The 17,338-nt window shown below is 43.9% G+C and overlaps 1 protein-coding gene across 4 annotated transcripts in view; it reads left to right on the plus strand.

Annotated features, from left to right (window-relative positions):
- The window catches only part of Ppp2r2b (protein phosphatase 2 regulatory subunit Bbeta), a 393,334-nt gene extending 380,410 nt beyond the window's left edge, over positions 1-12,924 (plus strand). For all 4 annotated transcript variants that reach the window (XM_060377325.1, XM_060377326.1, XM_060377327.1 and 1 more), the window contains 3 exons: positions 67-236; positions 9,546-9,637; positions 12,199-12,924. In XM_060377325.1, the coding sequence (XP_060233308.1) occupies positions 67-236; positions 9,546-9,637; positions 12,199-12,478 (542 nt within the window). In that variant the 3' untranslated portion in view covers positions 12,479-12,924. The remainder of the gene's footprint in view (positions 1-66; positions 237-9,545; positions 9,638-12,198) is intronic.
- The last annotated feature ends 4,414 nt before the right edge of the window (positions 12,925-17,338 follow it).

Here is a 17,338-nt window from a genome sequence, read left to right on the forward strand (position 1 = left end):
AGAGTCTGTTCACAAGCCTGTGCTATATTCATCACGTTTTGCTTTTGTCTTTCTTTTGTTCTACAGTTTTTGAAGAGCCAGAAGATCCAAGCAACAGATCCTTTTTCTCTGAAATTATCTCTTCAATTTCGGATGTGAAGTTTAGCCACAGTGGGAGGTATATTATGACCAGAGACTATCTGACCGTGAAAGTCTGGGATCTCAACATGGAAAATCGCCCCATCGAGACATACCAGGTACAGACCACCACCTAGGCCTCCGTATCCAGAACACTCCCTTTGTAGGCCTTTGCATCAGCCTCTGCCTGCAAATGTTTAAAATGCAGAAAAATAGAAGGCTATTCATAGTGATGTGTTTGATAAAGCACTGCAGGCTGCCAGCGCCATGGGACTTCAGATAAGGATGTGCGTGGACCAGTTTTACGCAGTTATAGCCTAGAAATGTTGTATGAGGTACAGACCATAGTTAGAGTGAGCATGACAAGCCTGGCCCTGTTCCCATGAAGCTCCCTAGTGAAGGAGCTGACTGGTAATCAAGGGACCTGCTGAGACCAGCGGAGCCCAAGGTGGGGAAGCTTTGCCAGGGAAGGAAGGTGAAGAAAAAACTGTCACAAGCCTGTTAGAAAGAGGATATGCTTAGAAAAATTCCATGGGCTAAAGACCTGGAGTAAGAAGAGGACTGTGGTTGAGAAAGTTTACCTTGATTGTGGAACAGAGAGCAGAGCCTGGAGACAAAACAGGGTGGAGTGTTACAAATTCTGGTACTCAGACCTTTACTTGTCTCAGGCTGGTACAATGGAGATCTATTTAAAAAAAAAAAAAAAGTCTTCTACAAGGAAAGGCATTGAAAACAATGGGTTTCACCTTACAGTGTGACAAGGGGAGAGTGCTGATGTGGCCAGGATGATGGCAGGATGATGGAAGGATAGGGAGGATGGAGAGTCAGGAACATCGCATGCTTACTGAATGCAGAAGGGTGAAAAATCAAGGAGGCCATGGAAGAGGGTCTTGCCTAAAGACCTGGGTAGAGGATGGCAGAAACACTGATGGAGGGAACAAGAGAGAAGGCATTCCGGGTATTTTTATTGGAAGAGCTTGACCAGATTTGGAAGTAGAAAGGATATTAAAAAACCGTGCAAAGGAAAGAGAGAAGATCAATCAAGGAACAGAAATAACTGCTCTTATTTTAATATATCTTTCATTAGATAAAAAGAAATGAGGCAAGGAAAGGGGAATCTAGGCAGACAGATTTGATTTATATTGTGTTACTTGAGATGCATTCATATACCACAGAATTCCCTCATTTCAGAGTTTGTAACTCCCTGGAATTTAGTATATTCACAGACTTGTAAATCCATTACCAACTCCAGAACATTTTGTCACTATGATTTTAAAACAGCATTCTGGTTGCACTGAGGAGAAAAACTATAATAGAGACACATGAAGAGATCAAAAGGATAGATTTTAAAGTTACTGCAAACTGCCTTTTTTATTTTTCACAATTTATTCATTTTATATTACAATTGTAGCCGCCTCCCTCATCTCCTCCCCCTCTCACCCTCTTTCCCTCTTCCCCCCCCAACCTCTTCCCCTAGTCCACTGAAAGGGGGAGAACTCCCTCCCCGCCATTCAACCATATCCTTCCTACCAGTCCTTCTCTGCTTTCATAGCTAACTTACATGCTCACAGTCTTTCTTCATAGTCTCTTGAATGTCCTCTGACAAGATACTTAGTAACCCTATTCCCTCTGTTAGGGTATTGTCAATGTTGGCATGTCTAAACCCAATGCTCAGTGCTCAGTCTTCTCTCTCTCTTGCTCACTTGCTCTCGCTCTCTTTCATCCACTCATAATCCTGAACACTTCTCTGAGTTTTCCATATACCTCTCAGGTCCCTTCCCCTCAGTCTCCTTTACCAAGTCATCTTCCGGTTTTCAGCCTGAAAACACAAGACCTGCAGGGCTGGTCCCAGTCTCTCTAAATATACTCACTACCTAGGGGGATTCTTCTAGCTCTCTGGGTTTGAAGATCTACTATGTACTTGCACTGGTCTGTCTACCTCCTTGTGGGTCATTAGCTTAACATGTTCAAAGCATAAACCCCCAATCTCCTGATCTACTAAAAAGGCAACTTGCTTCTCTCATTGTTAAAGGCATTAGATCAGGGATGTCACTCATCATTTCTCTTCTTATAACACACACCAGACCTTAGTGATTTTACTTTGGAAATTCTACTGGGAATCTGGGCACCTCTTTTGCTGACACCTTCATTAAGGCTGATGTCACCCATTTGCCAAAGATTGTGTGTCTGCTTTTGTGTCAACTTGACATAAGTTAGAGTCATCGGAGAGGAAGGAGCCTGAGTTGAAGAATGCCTCCATGAGATCCAGCTGTAAGGAATTTTTCCAATTAATGATTGTGGTTGGTGCCATTCCAGGATACATGAGAACTTGTTTGAAAGAAGAGAGGTTTGTTGAACACACGCACTAAGTGCAGTTGTCCTGACCGACTGACAAACTTAAGGGATCTAAGAAAGAACAAAGCACTCAGGTCGGTGGCCTTGAAGAACTGACAGAATCAAGATACTATGAACTAAAAAGAAAGTAGCAATAGGAGGAGGCTTGCACAGAAGATACTGCTGTAGTCAAGTGACGGTGGGGGCAGGAAGGAAAAATCACTGAATGTGATGGACCTGGTAGGTAAGAAGCAGAGTATTAGGGTCTCGAAGAATACTGGCAGAAAGAAAGAAAGCTGGAAGAGAGAGGGAAGTACCCAAGTTGCTTCAAGGACTGGCACTGCTTTTGATGATAGAAGACCAGTGGATAGCAAGAAGTTGAGTTTGAATGTATGACATCAGTGGAACTGAGAACGAGACAGAGACGGTTGTCATGAGGAGCAGGGCAGCTCGTTTTAGCCCATGGACTTGGGAGCAAAATCCCACATCAGTCCCTGGGGTGCCGGAAGGAGTAGCAGTGTCTTCAGAGACAAGAGCAGGAAGGAAAGGGGGTTTGAAGATACTGGAGTATCTGAAGACCGATGGAGTGCCACAGCACATCACAGTGGAGCATAAGGACCAGAAATCAGGCCCAATAGACAGTGTGAGTGTTGTGGTACCCACATGGTTCAAGAGCTGTATTCTCCTATAAATCCTAGACTTCATGGCTCGGCCCAGAAGTTACTACCCCCCAACTAGTGCCTCAGCCCTGGGTATTTGGCCCAGCATAAAACTAGTGTCTTTTTCCAGCTGCAAAAAATAAACCATATGGTTTCACAGGCCTTGATACAAAAGAGAGGGCGATGTGACTTGAGCCAGAGTGTGGGTGGGTATTTCAGTGGGCAGCCTTCCAGAGAGCCTTGACTAGAAAAGAGAAGATTAAGGACACTTGGTGGCAAAAACAATTACTACTTTTATTTTAGGAAAAGGTTTTTGGAACAAATGTTAGTTTTAGACCACAGGTCCTGGTTCTGAAGCTATGTTCAGCTCGTGCCAGGCTTGGAAATCATATGCGAAGAACACTAAGAAATAGGTGGCCCAGCATGTGTATTGAACTGAAGTACCACATTTTAACTTAGAACGGTGTGCCTCAGAGCCACTTACACTTAAATACTACATCAGTGTACCATCTAAAATTGATGAACTCTCAGTGACTATCTGGAATGGTCTTGGGAAAAGCACTATAGACGGGCACACTGCACAACCTTGCCCATGGACGTTGAGCAGAGATGCCCAGCTTTCTAATGCAGTGGGTCTCAACCTTCCTCATGCTTGCACCCTTTATTACAGTTCCTCATGTTGTGGTGACCCCCAGCCATGGAATTGTTTTTGGTGCTACCTCGTAACTGTAATTTTGCTGCTATTATAAATCATAACATAAATATCTGTGTTCTTGGGTGGTCTTAGACGACTCCTGTGAAAGGGTTATGATCCACAGTTTGACAACCACTGACAGAATGCTGCTGGAGCAGCACTGTCTTCCCAGGAAAGAGCAGGCAAAGAGGAAGAAGTGGTGGACAGTGCTCTTCCTGTGCATCCACCAACAGAACCCAAGCACGTTGCTGTGACTGTAGACTTCAGTATTATTAGCTGTTTCCAAACTTCCCTACAAAATAGAGGACCACCTACATCTGACATGCCCTCTGCCTGATTTTGATAAATAACAGCCATTGACTGCTTTCATGCCACATAAAGACAATTAAGCAGCTAGAACAGAGACTATCACCATGGGCCCAAATGTTTACAATGAATTGCCCCTAACCTAAAAAGCTTGAAAGCCCAAAACTCGGTGAACACCAACAGAAGGCCACGGTGGAAAATCTCATATCGAATCTCATGGAGATAGCCTCATTTCATCCTGTCATTTTAAAGTACTACATAAAACTAACTTTAGGCTGTATATAAGGTTATGAAATATAAGCAAATTTCATGTTTGCGCTTAAGACTTATTCCCAAGATAATTCATTATGTATGTACAATCTGAAATACTTCTTTCCAAAAGTGTTTTGAATAAGGGACACTCAGTTTACATCTGGCATTTACTGGGAAACCTACCTGCTTTGAAATATGGGTAGGCACATTGAATCCATAGATAGCACCAGTGGAGTGGCCATTTCCACAATAATAACTATCCCAATGTACGAACATGGGAGGTATTTCCATCTTCTGGTATCTTCAATTTATTTCCTCGGTGTCTTAAAATTTTAATTATTCATGTTTTACTCCTCATTGGTTAGATTTATCCCAAGGTATTTCTGAGGCACGAGTAGGACTGTTTGTATGATATCTTTCTCATGTATTTGTCACTTGAATTTGTAGGAAGGCTATGAATTTTTGTGTACTATCTCTCTTAGTGCTTTCTTGAATGTGTTTATCAGGTATAGCAGCTTTCTGCTGGAGTCCTTAGTTTTTTATGTATAGAAGCATATCATCTACAAATGATAGCTTCATGTCTCCCTTTTCTATCTCTTTCATTTGTCTTATGGCTCCAGGAATGAAGACAGGGAGAACCTTGTAGTTCCTGACTTTGGTGGAAGTGCTTTGAGTTTTTTTCCATGTGGCATTATGTTGGCTGTGGCTGGGTGTATATTTTCTTTATGGTGTTGAAATATGATCCCTGTATCCCTAGATGCTTTTATCCTGAAACTTTTATCATTAAAAGATGTTGGATTTGTCAAAGGCCTTTTCTCTGTCAATATATGGTTTACGCTATAATGGTGTTTCCTTTATGAATTTGGGTGTCATTGTTTGTGGCATAGATATTAAGAACTGCAGTGTCCTCTTGGTGAATTTTTTTCCTTTGATGAGAGCTTCCTTCCCTATCTCTTTTGATTAGTTTTGGTTTTAAATCTAATTTGCCAGATATTAAAACAGCTGCAGCAGCTTTTTTCTTAGTTCCATTTGCTTTTGAATATCTTTTTTCTATGAGGTGATGTCCAACCCAAGGTGATCCTTGATGGTAAGGAAGATTCTCTTGGATGCAGCAGCAGGATGGGTCCTATTAGTTCACCTCACCCTCCTCTCCAACCCCCAGTCTCATCCCAGCAAGTCATCAGAGCAGCCTCCCCTTCCTGTCAGGCCTGTTTTCAGAGGATCAAGCAAACCTCCCAAAGCCGCCCTGCCCCCCAACTCTGGCAAAATTCCCTGGGAACCCACAGACCACACCTCCTAGGGAAATGGGTAGGCTAAGGGGAGAACTTCATCTCTCTTTTCTCCTCCAAATCTAATCCCCCAGTCTCATACCAGCTTCATTCTGTTAGTCTGCCTTTTTATTGGGGAACCGAGACCATTAATGTTCCGAGTAATCAATGAGCAATGTTCACTGGTTACTGTTTATTTTTGTTGTGGTAGTATAGTGCTTTCCCCCCCTTCTTTTGCTTTGCTGTTACGGAATCATTCCTTGTGTTTTCTTTTGTCTGCTTAACCTGAAGAGGACTTCCTTCTATAGAGCTGAAAATGTAGATTAATGCTGCTTAAATTTGGTTCTGTCATGGACTCTCTTTATCGGTCTACAGTGATTAAAAGTCTTGCTGGGTGTAGTAACCTGGGCTGGTATTCTCCTAGGGTCTGTAGAACATCTATCCAGACCCTTCTAGCTGTCAGAGTCGCTGTTGAGAAATCAGGTGTAATTCTAGTAGGCCTGCCTTTTTGCCTGTTACTTGGCCATTTTCCCTTGCAGCTTTTAATATTCTTTGTTCTATATATTTAGTGTTTGATTATTATGTGCCAAGGGGAATTTCTCTTCTGGTCTAGGCTATTTGTTGTTCTGTATGTTTCTTGTACCTTGATAAGCACCTCCTTTAAGATGGGGGCATTTTCTATGGTTTTATTGAAAATATCTTCTGTGCTATTCACCAGGGTTTCTTCTCCTTTTATTCCTGTTGTTCATAGATTTTGTCTTTTCATGGTGTCCCAGATTCCCTAGATGTTTTGTGCTTGCAGTTTTTTAGATTTAACATTTTCTTTGCCTGGGCTATTCATTTCTTTTATCTTGTTTTCAGTACTTGAGATTATGTCTTCCATATCTTGTATTGCGTTGATGAGGCTTGCCTCTGGGGTTCCTGTCTGAGTTCCTAAATTTTTCATTTCCTGATTTCCCTCAGTTTGGGTTTCCTTTAATTCTATTTCCGCTTTTGGGTCTTGAACTGTTTTATTCATGTCCTTCCACTGTATTTTCATAGATTTCTTCAAAGGATTTCTTCTTCTTTAAGTACCTCTAATCATGTTTATAAAGACTACTTTATCTTGTGCTCCAGATATGTTGCATTTCTCAGGGACTACCATAGTAGAGTTGCAGAATTCTTGTGGCGACCTACTGTCCTGGGTGCTATTGTGTTTTCACACTGGCACCTGGATTTGAAGGATTATAAGTATAACCAGATGCTGATACCTGGTCCTGTCTTTAATGTGTGGGGGTTTTTGTTCTTGATGTCTATTGCCCTCTTTGGTTCTTAGGAGAGTGTGTTGCCTAGTAGGGAATGCTTCTGTGATCCTGCCAGGTGTGGCCACTGCGGTTCTGGGCACAGCGTGTCTCTAGGTATTGGTAACTGGCACTTAGTAATGGGAATGGACCTGAAGGAGAACTGAGAGGGTCCACAGGAGGGAGGACAGCAGAGTGTTTCACCAGTATCTGCTTAGTTCCCTGGGAATGGGGTCAGAGAGTAAGGCCAGATCACAGCGGGTTTTCTGCTACAGAGATGGTGTGAGACTGGGGGATTGGGTTTGGAGGAGACAGGCTAGCCCACCTGTTTCCCTGGGAGGTGTGTTCCCTGTGGGTTCAATGGAGTTAATGAGGAGGCTTGTGGGAAGAGGTCTGCTTGATCCTCTGGAGATGGGGCTGAGAGGAAGGGAGGTTTGCTACGGAGCAGGAGATGATACTGGAGGTTGGATTTGGAGGAAAAAAGTGTGAGGTGAAGATCTGCAGTTAGCCTACCTGCTTTTCCACCTACTTGATTTTAATACGAAGGCATAACATTAGGAGAGCAAGGCCTGCTTGCTTCTTGGTACTTTGCTTGGAATACTTTTTTCCTGTTCATTTTTTTAGGCTTATGCCTATCTTTAAAGCTGAGTTTCTTATAAACAGAAAGGTTGATACAAATTCCTAAGCCATTTAGCCAGCCTGTCTCTTTTAATTGAAATGCTAAGGTCATTAATATTTAAAGTTATTGTTGAAATATATGTGTTGATTATAGTTTTTTGTGGTTTGGGAGGTTAGGGTGTGTGTGTTGTTTTGCTGTTTGTTCTTAATATTGACGTTTCAATAATTACAGTTCTGTTTTCTTTCTATAGTCTCTTGGCTATGCTGTTCCTTTGTTCCAGCATTCTTCACAGGGCTGATTTAGTCTGTTTGTACTATAGGAAGTTTTCCTTTCTCTCAGCTGTGGCTGATAGTTTGGCTAGGTTCAGTGGTCTAGCTTAGTATTCATAACCTTTTATAATTTGGAGGGCATTGCTCCAGGCTCTTCTGCCTTTCAAAGTTTCCATCAGCTATTCTGATAGATTTTCTTTTATAGGTGATTTGTGTTTTCTCATACAACTTTTATTATTCTTTGTTCTGTGTACATACTGTTTTATCCATGATATGCCACGGGGCATTCCTTTTCTGATCTGTCTGTTGTTCTGGGTTTCCTGTATCTGCATGGGTGTGTCTTTCCTTGGGGGAGACATTTTTTTTCTGTAATTAAAGATCTGGTCTATGCCATTGACTCGGAATTTTTTCCCCCTCATCTATGTCTATAATTCAAAGATTTGGTCTTTTCATGGAATCCCACAGTTCCTGCATAGTCCTTTCCCGTGTAATTTTTAATTGTTTTTGTTCTTTACTTGTGTGGTCTTATCTGAGACCTTAGATGCTTTGTCAGCTGTTTGTAAGACCTGAGTTTTCTAATTGAGATACTGGATTTTTTTTTTAACTCTATCTTCATTTCAGCTTGAGTTTTCTATGTTTCTATTTCTTTACTGGACTCAGTTTTCAAATCCAGTGCTTCACCTGTCTCTTCAGAGGGGACTTCAGCAGGCCCCTCTTGCCCAGCATCTTCTATCCAGAAGAAAGATAGAACCGGGAACCCTCTGACTCCAATTTTCCACTCTGCCCGTCAGAGTTGCTCTATGTCCTATCAGCTCTGCTCCAGGCCTGATCCAGAGTTTAGCTTCTGCTCTTGTCCTGATCCAAGCCGTCGATCAGTGAGGTAAAAACCAGTTGTTTGCTCTTACACTTTATTGGAACACAGCAGGCTCGGTGATGTGTTCCATGATGTCCTCCTTCAACTTGGTGAGAATCTGCTTACTTGCCATGAGTCTGTCGTACTCCTTCCTGGGCACAGACCTGTGGCCCTTTGTATACTCTCTTCCCTGTGGATGGAAAGTCTTTCTCCAGATGTCATCGAGACTCACTCTCCACAGGATTCTGAGGCCGTTTTGCTTTATCACATGTAACCTTGAGTCCTCACCCTACAAAAAGTAATTCCCCTTATCGCTCAGTGCCCTTTCCACATTTTCATGTTCTATGACTTTAGCTCTGTTTGAAACTTCTCATGTATTTATACCATTCTATGGTCTCTTCCCCAGTGCTCCGCCTCAGGCCTAGAGCAGGATTTTAATGAACAGCCATGTATCAGAAGTCTAATTGGATGTTAGCCTCCAAAACCTAATGACCTCAATTCAACCCCCAAAATTCACATACAAGTGGAAAGAGCAAAGTTGTCCTCTGCCCTCCACTTGGGTGCAAAACTGGACATAGTCATGCGGGCACATGCAATAATAATAAAAATAATAAAACAAAGCATAATTCTACCATTTCCTGGCTCCAGCTCTCTGCCACTGTCTGTTCAAGCAACCTTCTTCATTCCCCCCACACTGGCATAAGAGACACTCACTGACCCATGCTTTCCTCCTAAAGACAGGGAGGGCTGAGTCCGCATTCAGTCCAGGGCCACTTGGTGCAATGCAGGGGCACACGGGGTGGGGGGAGAGAGGGGAACAGCACATGTCACGGAGGCAGCATTCACAGGAATGCTCACCGTGTATGATGGCACATTCTCGGCATTTCCTTCCAGGTTCACGACTACCTCCGCAGCAAGCTGTGCTCCCTCTATGAAAATGACTGCATTTTCGATAAATTTGAGTGTGTGTGGAATGGGTCAGACAGGTAAGAACCACTCTGGGACTGAGAGCCCTACCTTTAAGGAGCCTCTGGGCAATTTATCCTAAATGGGGTGCATCTAAGTGGAAAGCAACACTGGGCCCCAAGACCTGACCAGGGTACATTATGTGAGTCACTAGTTGGAGACCGTGGTCACATCTACAAAGGGAAGGATTCTGTGAGACCCCAAGTTCATTTCAGGGCTGGCGTGGGTGACAGTTCAATGTCAGCAAGAACATTCTGTCTTTGACTTGAAGGACTCAAGACTACTGATAATACACCAGCAAGTCCTCCTCCGCATAGCTCTGAATACTACCAAGAGCCTTTCTAGACCCATCCCCTTGAGGCTGCTAGAGCAGACCTGCCTGAAGGCCCCAGCGCTTCATTAGCAGACTTCTAGCCAACCTCATTCATCACATTCCATCCAAGTGATTTATTAGTGTTTTAAGGCCCTTGATTTCTACAATACTTCATATTACCTCTCAATAGTTCATTTTGAGTTTGACAAATGCAGATGATTCTTTGACTGTCTGTAAACTAGATGCAGGCCGCTGGGGCTCAGTAAGCTCCTTGATGAAGGTGGCACCAGGAATAACTTTCAATGGCCTGGAACTTTTTCCACAGCAGGGCATTCTGAGAACCCAACTTTGAACCAATACCATGGTCTCCGACTATCTTGCCCTCTTCCCAAACCCCCATCAATCTACTTCTTAGATGAACTAGATGTAGCAACCATGTAGAAAAAAAAAAAAAAAAAAAAAAAAAAAAAAAAAAAAAAAAAAAACCTAGGTTACACTATCCAGTTCATACAGGATAAGAAAGCAAAACAAGAAACCCTATGAACCAGAGTCCCCAGGGAAAGCTGTGAACCTGTCACTCTACCACTTAGTCATTGTTAGTTGACACTGTGTTCACAATTGTTACTATTCCAGTTCACCCTTCATTAACCTAGACTCAAGTCTACCAGGTACCTGTGCGCAGGAAAATCCAGCCACAGCCCAGTAAGGTTCTTCCCATCATCTCCACTTCACAGTTGAGGAAGCTAAGAACCAGTGTAATTGAGAATTAGTGGGATGATAAATTAGTAAGCCTTAATTATAAAAGTAAAGAAATGTTGGCTTTGAGTCCTGAGATCAATCCTTCTATAACATCATCACTGGCAATTTTGTTTGGGGTTCATTCAGATAGTTAGGATATTTAAGGATAACACTTAAGAGCAAGTCCTATCACGATGGGGAAATGACAGCAGTGTCTTGGAAGCTACAAAGCAGGTGGTGGATCACGGTACCCTGTGACCCTGTACGTGTACATTCTGAGCTCACCACAGACTCTCGCTCTCAGTGTGCACACCTTCATCTCCCCTGAAATCCCCTTGCATGAGTTACTGAAATCTTAACTGTGATTGTGGAGGAAAAGCCACCTACACCTGGGGCTGGAGAGATGGCTCAGAGGTTAAGAGCACTGTCTGTTCTTCCAGAGGTCCCAAGTTCAATTCCCAGCAACCACATAGTGGCTCACAGCCATCTATAGTAAGATCTGGTGTCCTCTTCTGGTGTAAAGGCACACATGCAGGCAGAATGCTATATAAATAATAAATAAATCTTTAAAAAAAAGCCACCTGCACCCCCATGGCAGCTCACGGGAGCACCCAGATATCCCTTTATCCATAGCACCCCATTACTGGGCCTGTGAAACACAATCTAAACTGATTAATGTGCACAGTCAACAGAGTTCCCAAAGCAACCCAGGCTTATCATTTTTTCCCTTCCCCAAAAACCATGACACCAGGCACTCCTTCCCAGACACAGTCTAGACCAGTGTCTTTGAAGGACCACCATAAATGGCACACATAGGGCACAGGCAGTGGCCCTGTATCCGCCCAACACTTGCCACCTATCTTAAATTCCAGCTTTAAAGATTCATGTTGCTGGAAGGCTTTCAACACCCACTGCTCTCCCACCTAATCACAGATATCCCCAAGAACAGATAAAGCTGCCAAACCATGGGAGCATCTCCTCCAAAGCCTTGATCAAAGTTTAGATTACCTGGTTAACTCTGTTGGCTGTCTCTCCCGGGAAGGGCACGGCCTCCATGCTGTGAAACACCAGAAGATAGAGCTGGCCTCCCTGTGGCGGTCACTGCCTCAGTACTTTACACAGCAGGCAGATGAGCTAAGCTACATTCCTAGAGCTCAGAGAGCCCAGAATTCCCCCCAAACAAATGTGTTTCAAGCCTGGGAAAAGTTTGCTGATTCCATGTGTTCCTAGTTATACCTATGGGAAGTGGGTAACCCTAGGATTATAAGAATTGGACCAGATTAGTCCAAAAAGACATCCATGGAGTAAAAATGAGTAATACCGGTGGTTATCACAACCCTTTGTTCCAAATTCAGCCAAAGAGCTTGGCACTTTTAATGGTTAAAAAAAAAAAAAAGTCACTGTTCCCAGTTTAAACCTGTATTTCCTGTGAGCGGGCATGATAAGCGTCGTTTGCTCCCAAAGGCGGACTGGGTATGTCTCACCACTGTCTCTACAGTACTCAGCTGCTTCTTTCTCTCTCCCCGGCAGTGTCATCATGACGGGCTCCTACAACAACTTCTTCAGGATGTTCGACCGAAACACCAAACGTGATGTGACCCTTGAGGCCTCGAGGGAAAACAGCAAACCCCGGGCTATCCTCAAACCCCGAAAAGTGTGTGTCGGGGGCAAGCGAAGAAAAGATGAGATCAGTGTCGACAGTCTGGACTTTAGCAAAAAGATCTTGCACACAGCTTGGCATCCTTCAGAAAATATTATAGCAGTGGCGGCCACAAATAACTTATATATCTTCCAGGACAAGGTTAACTAGGAGGACAAGCTATTACTTAGTCTCATATACTGAATACTAGTCAAACAAGTTTTTAAATGTTTCTTTGGGTCTTCATTTGATGCATTGACTTTCATTTCCCTATGCATAAAACAATTGGAATAGAATTTAAAAGGAGTTCAATGTTCCCAACTCCCCAATTCTAAGAAACTTTTGTCAAACTCGGTAGGCTTGGAACACTTCTGTTTAGAACTGAGACCTGCCAACTGGCAGTAATTCCTCCATAGTCGACTTGAATTTCTGATGCGTTCGTTCATTGCCCAGTTTTCTCTGGTGGGTTCTGTGTTTTGTTTCTAGGTGTCTGCTGCGATGAAATGAGATTGTCTGTAGTATTTAAGGAGAAAAGAGATAAGGTTTTTTTTTTTTAATGAACCAATTCCATTTGTTTGAAAAAAAAATCAACAAAAAATAAACACTGTTTACTCTTAGAGTTTCTTTTTGTGAAGAATCAGACCTAGCCAATATATCTCCTCTGCCTTCCCATCCATTTCCTTTTAAACAGTTCTATTGAAGCCAGAGACTTATTTCATGAGGTGGAGAAAAGGGGTGTAAAATGGGAAGGGAAGGGACGTCATGACACTGTTCTCTCTTTTCGTAAGCCTCATAGAGACAGCCTGGGAATGTGATGGCAACAGCACCACAAACACTTCAGGGAACTTAAAGAGTCCTTTCTCCGTGGGGCTTCCCAGAGTTTACTTGGCAAGGCCAGCGGAGACCAGACCCCTTCCATTGCTTGTGACTCTTGCTTTGTTTTTATTTCCTTTTAAATGTCTCCATCTAATCCCCCGCCTACATGGTCCTTGGCTCTCTCCCTTCAACCCCTGCCAGAGGATTTGCCCATTGACTTCTAAAGGCTGTGTCCCGGTTGCTTAGAATCAGGAGTTCTCAATAAAGCAGGAAGTCTGAATAGCAGCAGCCCCCACCCCAAGAAAGGCTGGCCTGTTATTTTTGGTTTATGTCCCCTCCTCTTTTCTCAGACATAGCCATCCATCAGCCCTCACTGTGTCTACAACAAAGGCCATACTGATGCTGATTTGTGTAAGCATACATCTGTGAGCCCACTTCAAACTCACCAAACAGGAAAAAGTAAGGGCTCTTTCCCTACAACCAGCAGTACGATATGACCAGGAGGGAGGGTTCACACATACACACACACATGATGGGATGGGACACACCATCAGCCAATCTCAGCCTTGTGTTCATATTTCAGCAAGACTTAGCTTCCTACAAGAAATAACAGTCATGAACTATCAGTTCTGATAGGCCAGTATTTCTTTTCAACATTAATCAAAACAGCTGGTTCACCAATCTCGAGATGAGAATTTGGACTCACCACTTCAAGAAAACCATTTCCGAAGGGACCTTCAAAATTAAAGGATTTATTCACTCAGAGAGGAAGCTTAGAAGGTACTTACGTGTGTCCAGAAAGTGGGACCTTGGCCTTTGTCTGTTCCTCTGTCTCAGCTCATCTCCCCAATATCCATCTGGTAGACAGGAAACAACTTGAAATGAGAGATTTTTCACTAAAAGAAAATTCTTCCTTCAGTTTCTAGATTTATTAAAACTCCCAACTTTGATTTTGCTTTAGAGGATTAAAAGAAATGTAAAAGAAGCATATTGTCTTTGTTTCTAAGCTGTTGCCTGTGTACTAACAGCTTTTTGGCAGGAAATAAGTACCTACTTAAATACTAAGAACTTTTTTAAAGATCCCAGTTTCAGGAGCTTTAACACAAGCCTTTGCACCTCCACACAGCGGCACAGTAGATGAAGATGTGACTTCCTTGGTGTTTCTCGAGTTCCTTGTAGTGCAAGCTGCTCCTTGGGCATCTTTCATGGCCTGTGGAGAAACTTCCTGGGCAGGAAAATGACTTGATGAGACTTGAGAGAACTAGCAATCCCTCCCACTCCTAGAGAGCCGCAACGGGTAGGGAACACCAGGTCACAGGTGTTTGCCATCTTCTTGACTCCCTGGAACTCCCCATCTCTGACTGTGCCAAGTAGGCTTGTGCAAAGCCCAAACCAAGTTGGGCATCAGCCCTCCTTTGTACTCTTGTTCATTTAACCTCTATCTAAGTCTTTCCTCAGAAGCAAGATATCCTCCTCCAAAGAACAAATATTCCTGAAAATTGGTTCTGATGTGCTGGCGTTTCTTTCTAACACTAATCGCATAACTGTTCACACGTAAAACGTGGATCCACATACCTTCCGAGTCGTCCTGTGAGCCAAGAGTGCTTACTAACCTCCAAGTAACCAGCATAGTGTTTCTCAACCTGTGGGTCATGACCCCTTTGGGGGGCTTAAATGACCTTTTCACAGGGGTCACATGTCAAATATCCTACCTATCAGACATTACATTACAATTCATAACGGTAGTGCTGGAGGGACGGCTCAGAGGTTAAGAGCACTGGCTGCTCTTCCAAAAGTCCTGAGTTCAATTCCCAGCAACCACATGGTGGCTCACAGCCATCTATAATGGGATCTGGTGCCCTCTTTTGGCATGCAGGCAGAACACTTTATACATAATAAATAAATAAATCTTTAAAAAATAATTCATAACAGTAGAAACTTTGCAGTTATGACATAGCAATGAAAATAATTTTATGGTTGGGGTCACCACATTAGGAAGCATTAGGAAGGTTAAGAACCACTGAACACGCATGACATCAATGCCTTTGGAAGCATTAGAGTATCTCCGTGGTCTGCACATTTTGGAGCTATCATTGCTCCTCAGAACACACACATGAGCGATTCTGGTGATTGTGAAAGAGCTCACAGATTCCCTGAAGTCTGCAGACTTCAACTGCAGACCCACACTGTTTAAGGAACTCAGTACAGAGGAGAACCTGTGAGCTGGAGGTGGGTGGGGATTTGCCAGATGAGTTAGAGCACATGGCTACCAGACTCTTCTTTATTGCACACAAAAGGGAGCCTTGGATACATAGCCATGAAGACAAAAACAGGAGAGGGTGTCACTAGATCGAGGCCTCAGGCACTGACCACCATCCGTCACCACTTGCCAGATGCTGAGCAGTGAACCCTTTATCATGTCCCTGGGCCCTGGGTATTCTTTACTCGGCAAACCCAGAAGACCCTCGAAGCGACCTGAAAACCATCCTGCTATGATTTGGACAGTTTGTCTCTGTGGACCCTGTGCTGTATGCTTGCAAGCGCCATCAGATTACGATGGGAGGGCATGGGTTCGATTGAGCAAAATGGGAGGCATGCTTTCCTGCACTTCCATTAAAATCCTCCTAAGTTAACATTCAGTTCCTGATGTTTAAAAGCAAAGCAGCTCCAAAGGCCGGATCTAATAGGCAGCCACGATTTCTTGTCCAGAGGAGGAAGGTAAGTTATGAAAATAAGAGTGACATAAGCCAGCGACAGGGGGTGGGGTGCCAGGTAGACAGGTGGGACCTGCTTCTTACCTCCTTAAAGTCTAGCTCCTGCCTTTCCTCCTCTGATGGCTAAAAGCACAGCAAACCAGCCACAGCAGCCACCCTCCTGGAGGATGATCCTCTTTGCATGCTCACTCTGTTGCCTCCTCCCTCAACACACACCCCCATTGAGTCCCACTTTGCAAATGGAGAAATGGCAGCCTGGCAGCCTAGCCGAGGACCTCTACCACCAGCAAGAGATGGATCTTGGACTCCAAGTATCTGACTGAAGCAGGGCTGTTAGACTCCTGGGTCCGCTACAAAAAAAACTAACATCACCCAGAACGTCTTACGGCCCAGGCTTGGTTCTACATGCTACACAGGCATTAAGTTGTTTGCCCACATAACCCCAGCCATGCGTCTAACAGACATGTTCTGAGAGTCTGCGCCAATCCAGCCTGCCTCCGGATTCACCTGCTAGCATGCAGGACAGCATACTTCCACAGCTACTGCACACCTATTGCTCCTTGGCCACACACTTACCGTGCTGAATGTTACAGGCAACTGTAAGACACAGGGTTTCTGCAGCTCAATGCATCTGGATACACTTGTTTATACCAGTATCACTACAATCAGGAGCAATGTGTTACACTAGGACATAAACGGCAGCAATGTCCGGACAGATAGCAGCACCTGGCAAGAGGAATCTGTCAGCTCCTATAATCATAGGCGAGTCACTCTTGACCAAGGCACCATTGTGTAGCGAGTGACTGAACTATTACAGTAAAGGAAAAAAGAATGACAACACTTACACAATTCACAAACAACAGAACCAAGCTGTTTAGTGAAAGTTCCCTTCCCCATTCCCCTCTCACAGTCCATGTAGAGGAAAGTACCGATTAAAAAGCTAGTCCTAACCATGGCCTGAGTTCATCAACACTGCAGGGAGCCTCATGGCTTGGGGGTGGGGGATTCAGGGAACAGAACCCAGGCAAAAAGACGGAGGAACTGGGACAGCTAAGATGCTGCCTCTGCTGGAAGAGACAAGCATGAGTGTGTTCTGCACACACCAACAGCACGTTTATAACACAAGGGGATGTGAAGGAAGCACAGAAACTACAGTGGGAATGGATGGTCCAAGTAATAAGAAAAAGGCTACTGAGAATTTTTTTTTTACACCAAAGTAGAGTTTTAAGGTATTTCACCCAGCAAGCACCGGGCACAGCACTTCCAATAGATGAAACCCCAGAGATGAGGAGCTGGAGTGAGGAGAGTGGGCGTGGTGTGGCATGGGAGCCAGGTGTGGCATGGGAGCCAGGTGCCAAGCCAGTGTGCTTCCCTAGTGCTGTTAGGAAAGTCATGTTCTGGTGCTAACCCGCCCTGCTAGCTTTCACGAATCCAAGCCATTAGTGCTACTTAGGTTTGAACCTAGGCCCTCCTGCACCATTCAAGCACTCCACCACTAAGC

The sequence above is a fragment of the Meriones unguiculatus genome, chromosome 2 (assembly GCF_030254825.1).
Source record: "Meriones unguiculatus strain TT.TT164.6M chromosome 2, Bangor_MerUng_6.1, whole genome shotgun sequence".
NCBI classification, from domain to species: domain Eukaryota; kingdom Metazoa; phylum Chordata; class Mammalia; order Rodentia; family Muridae; genus Meriones; species Meriones unguiculatus.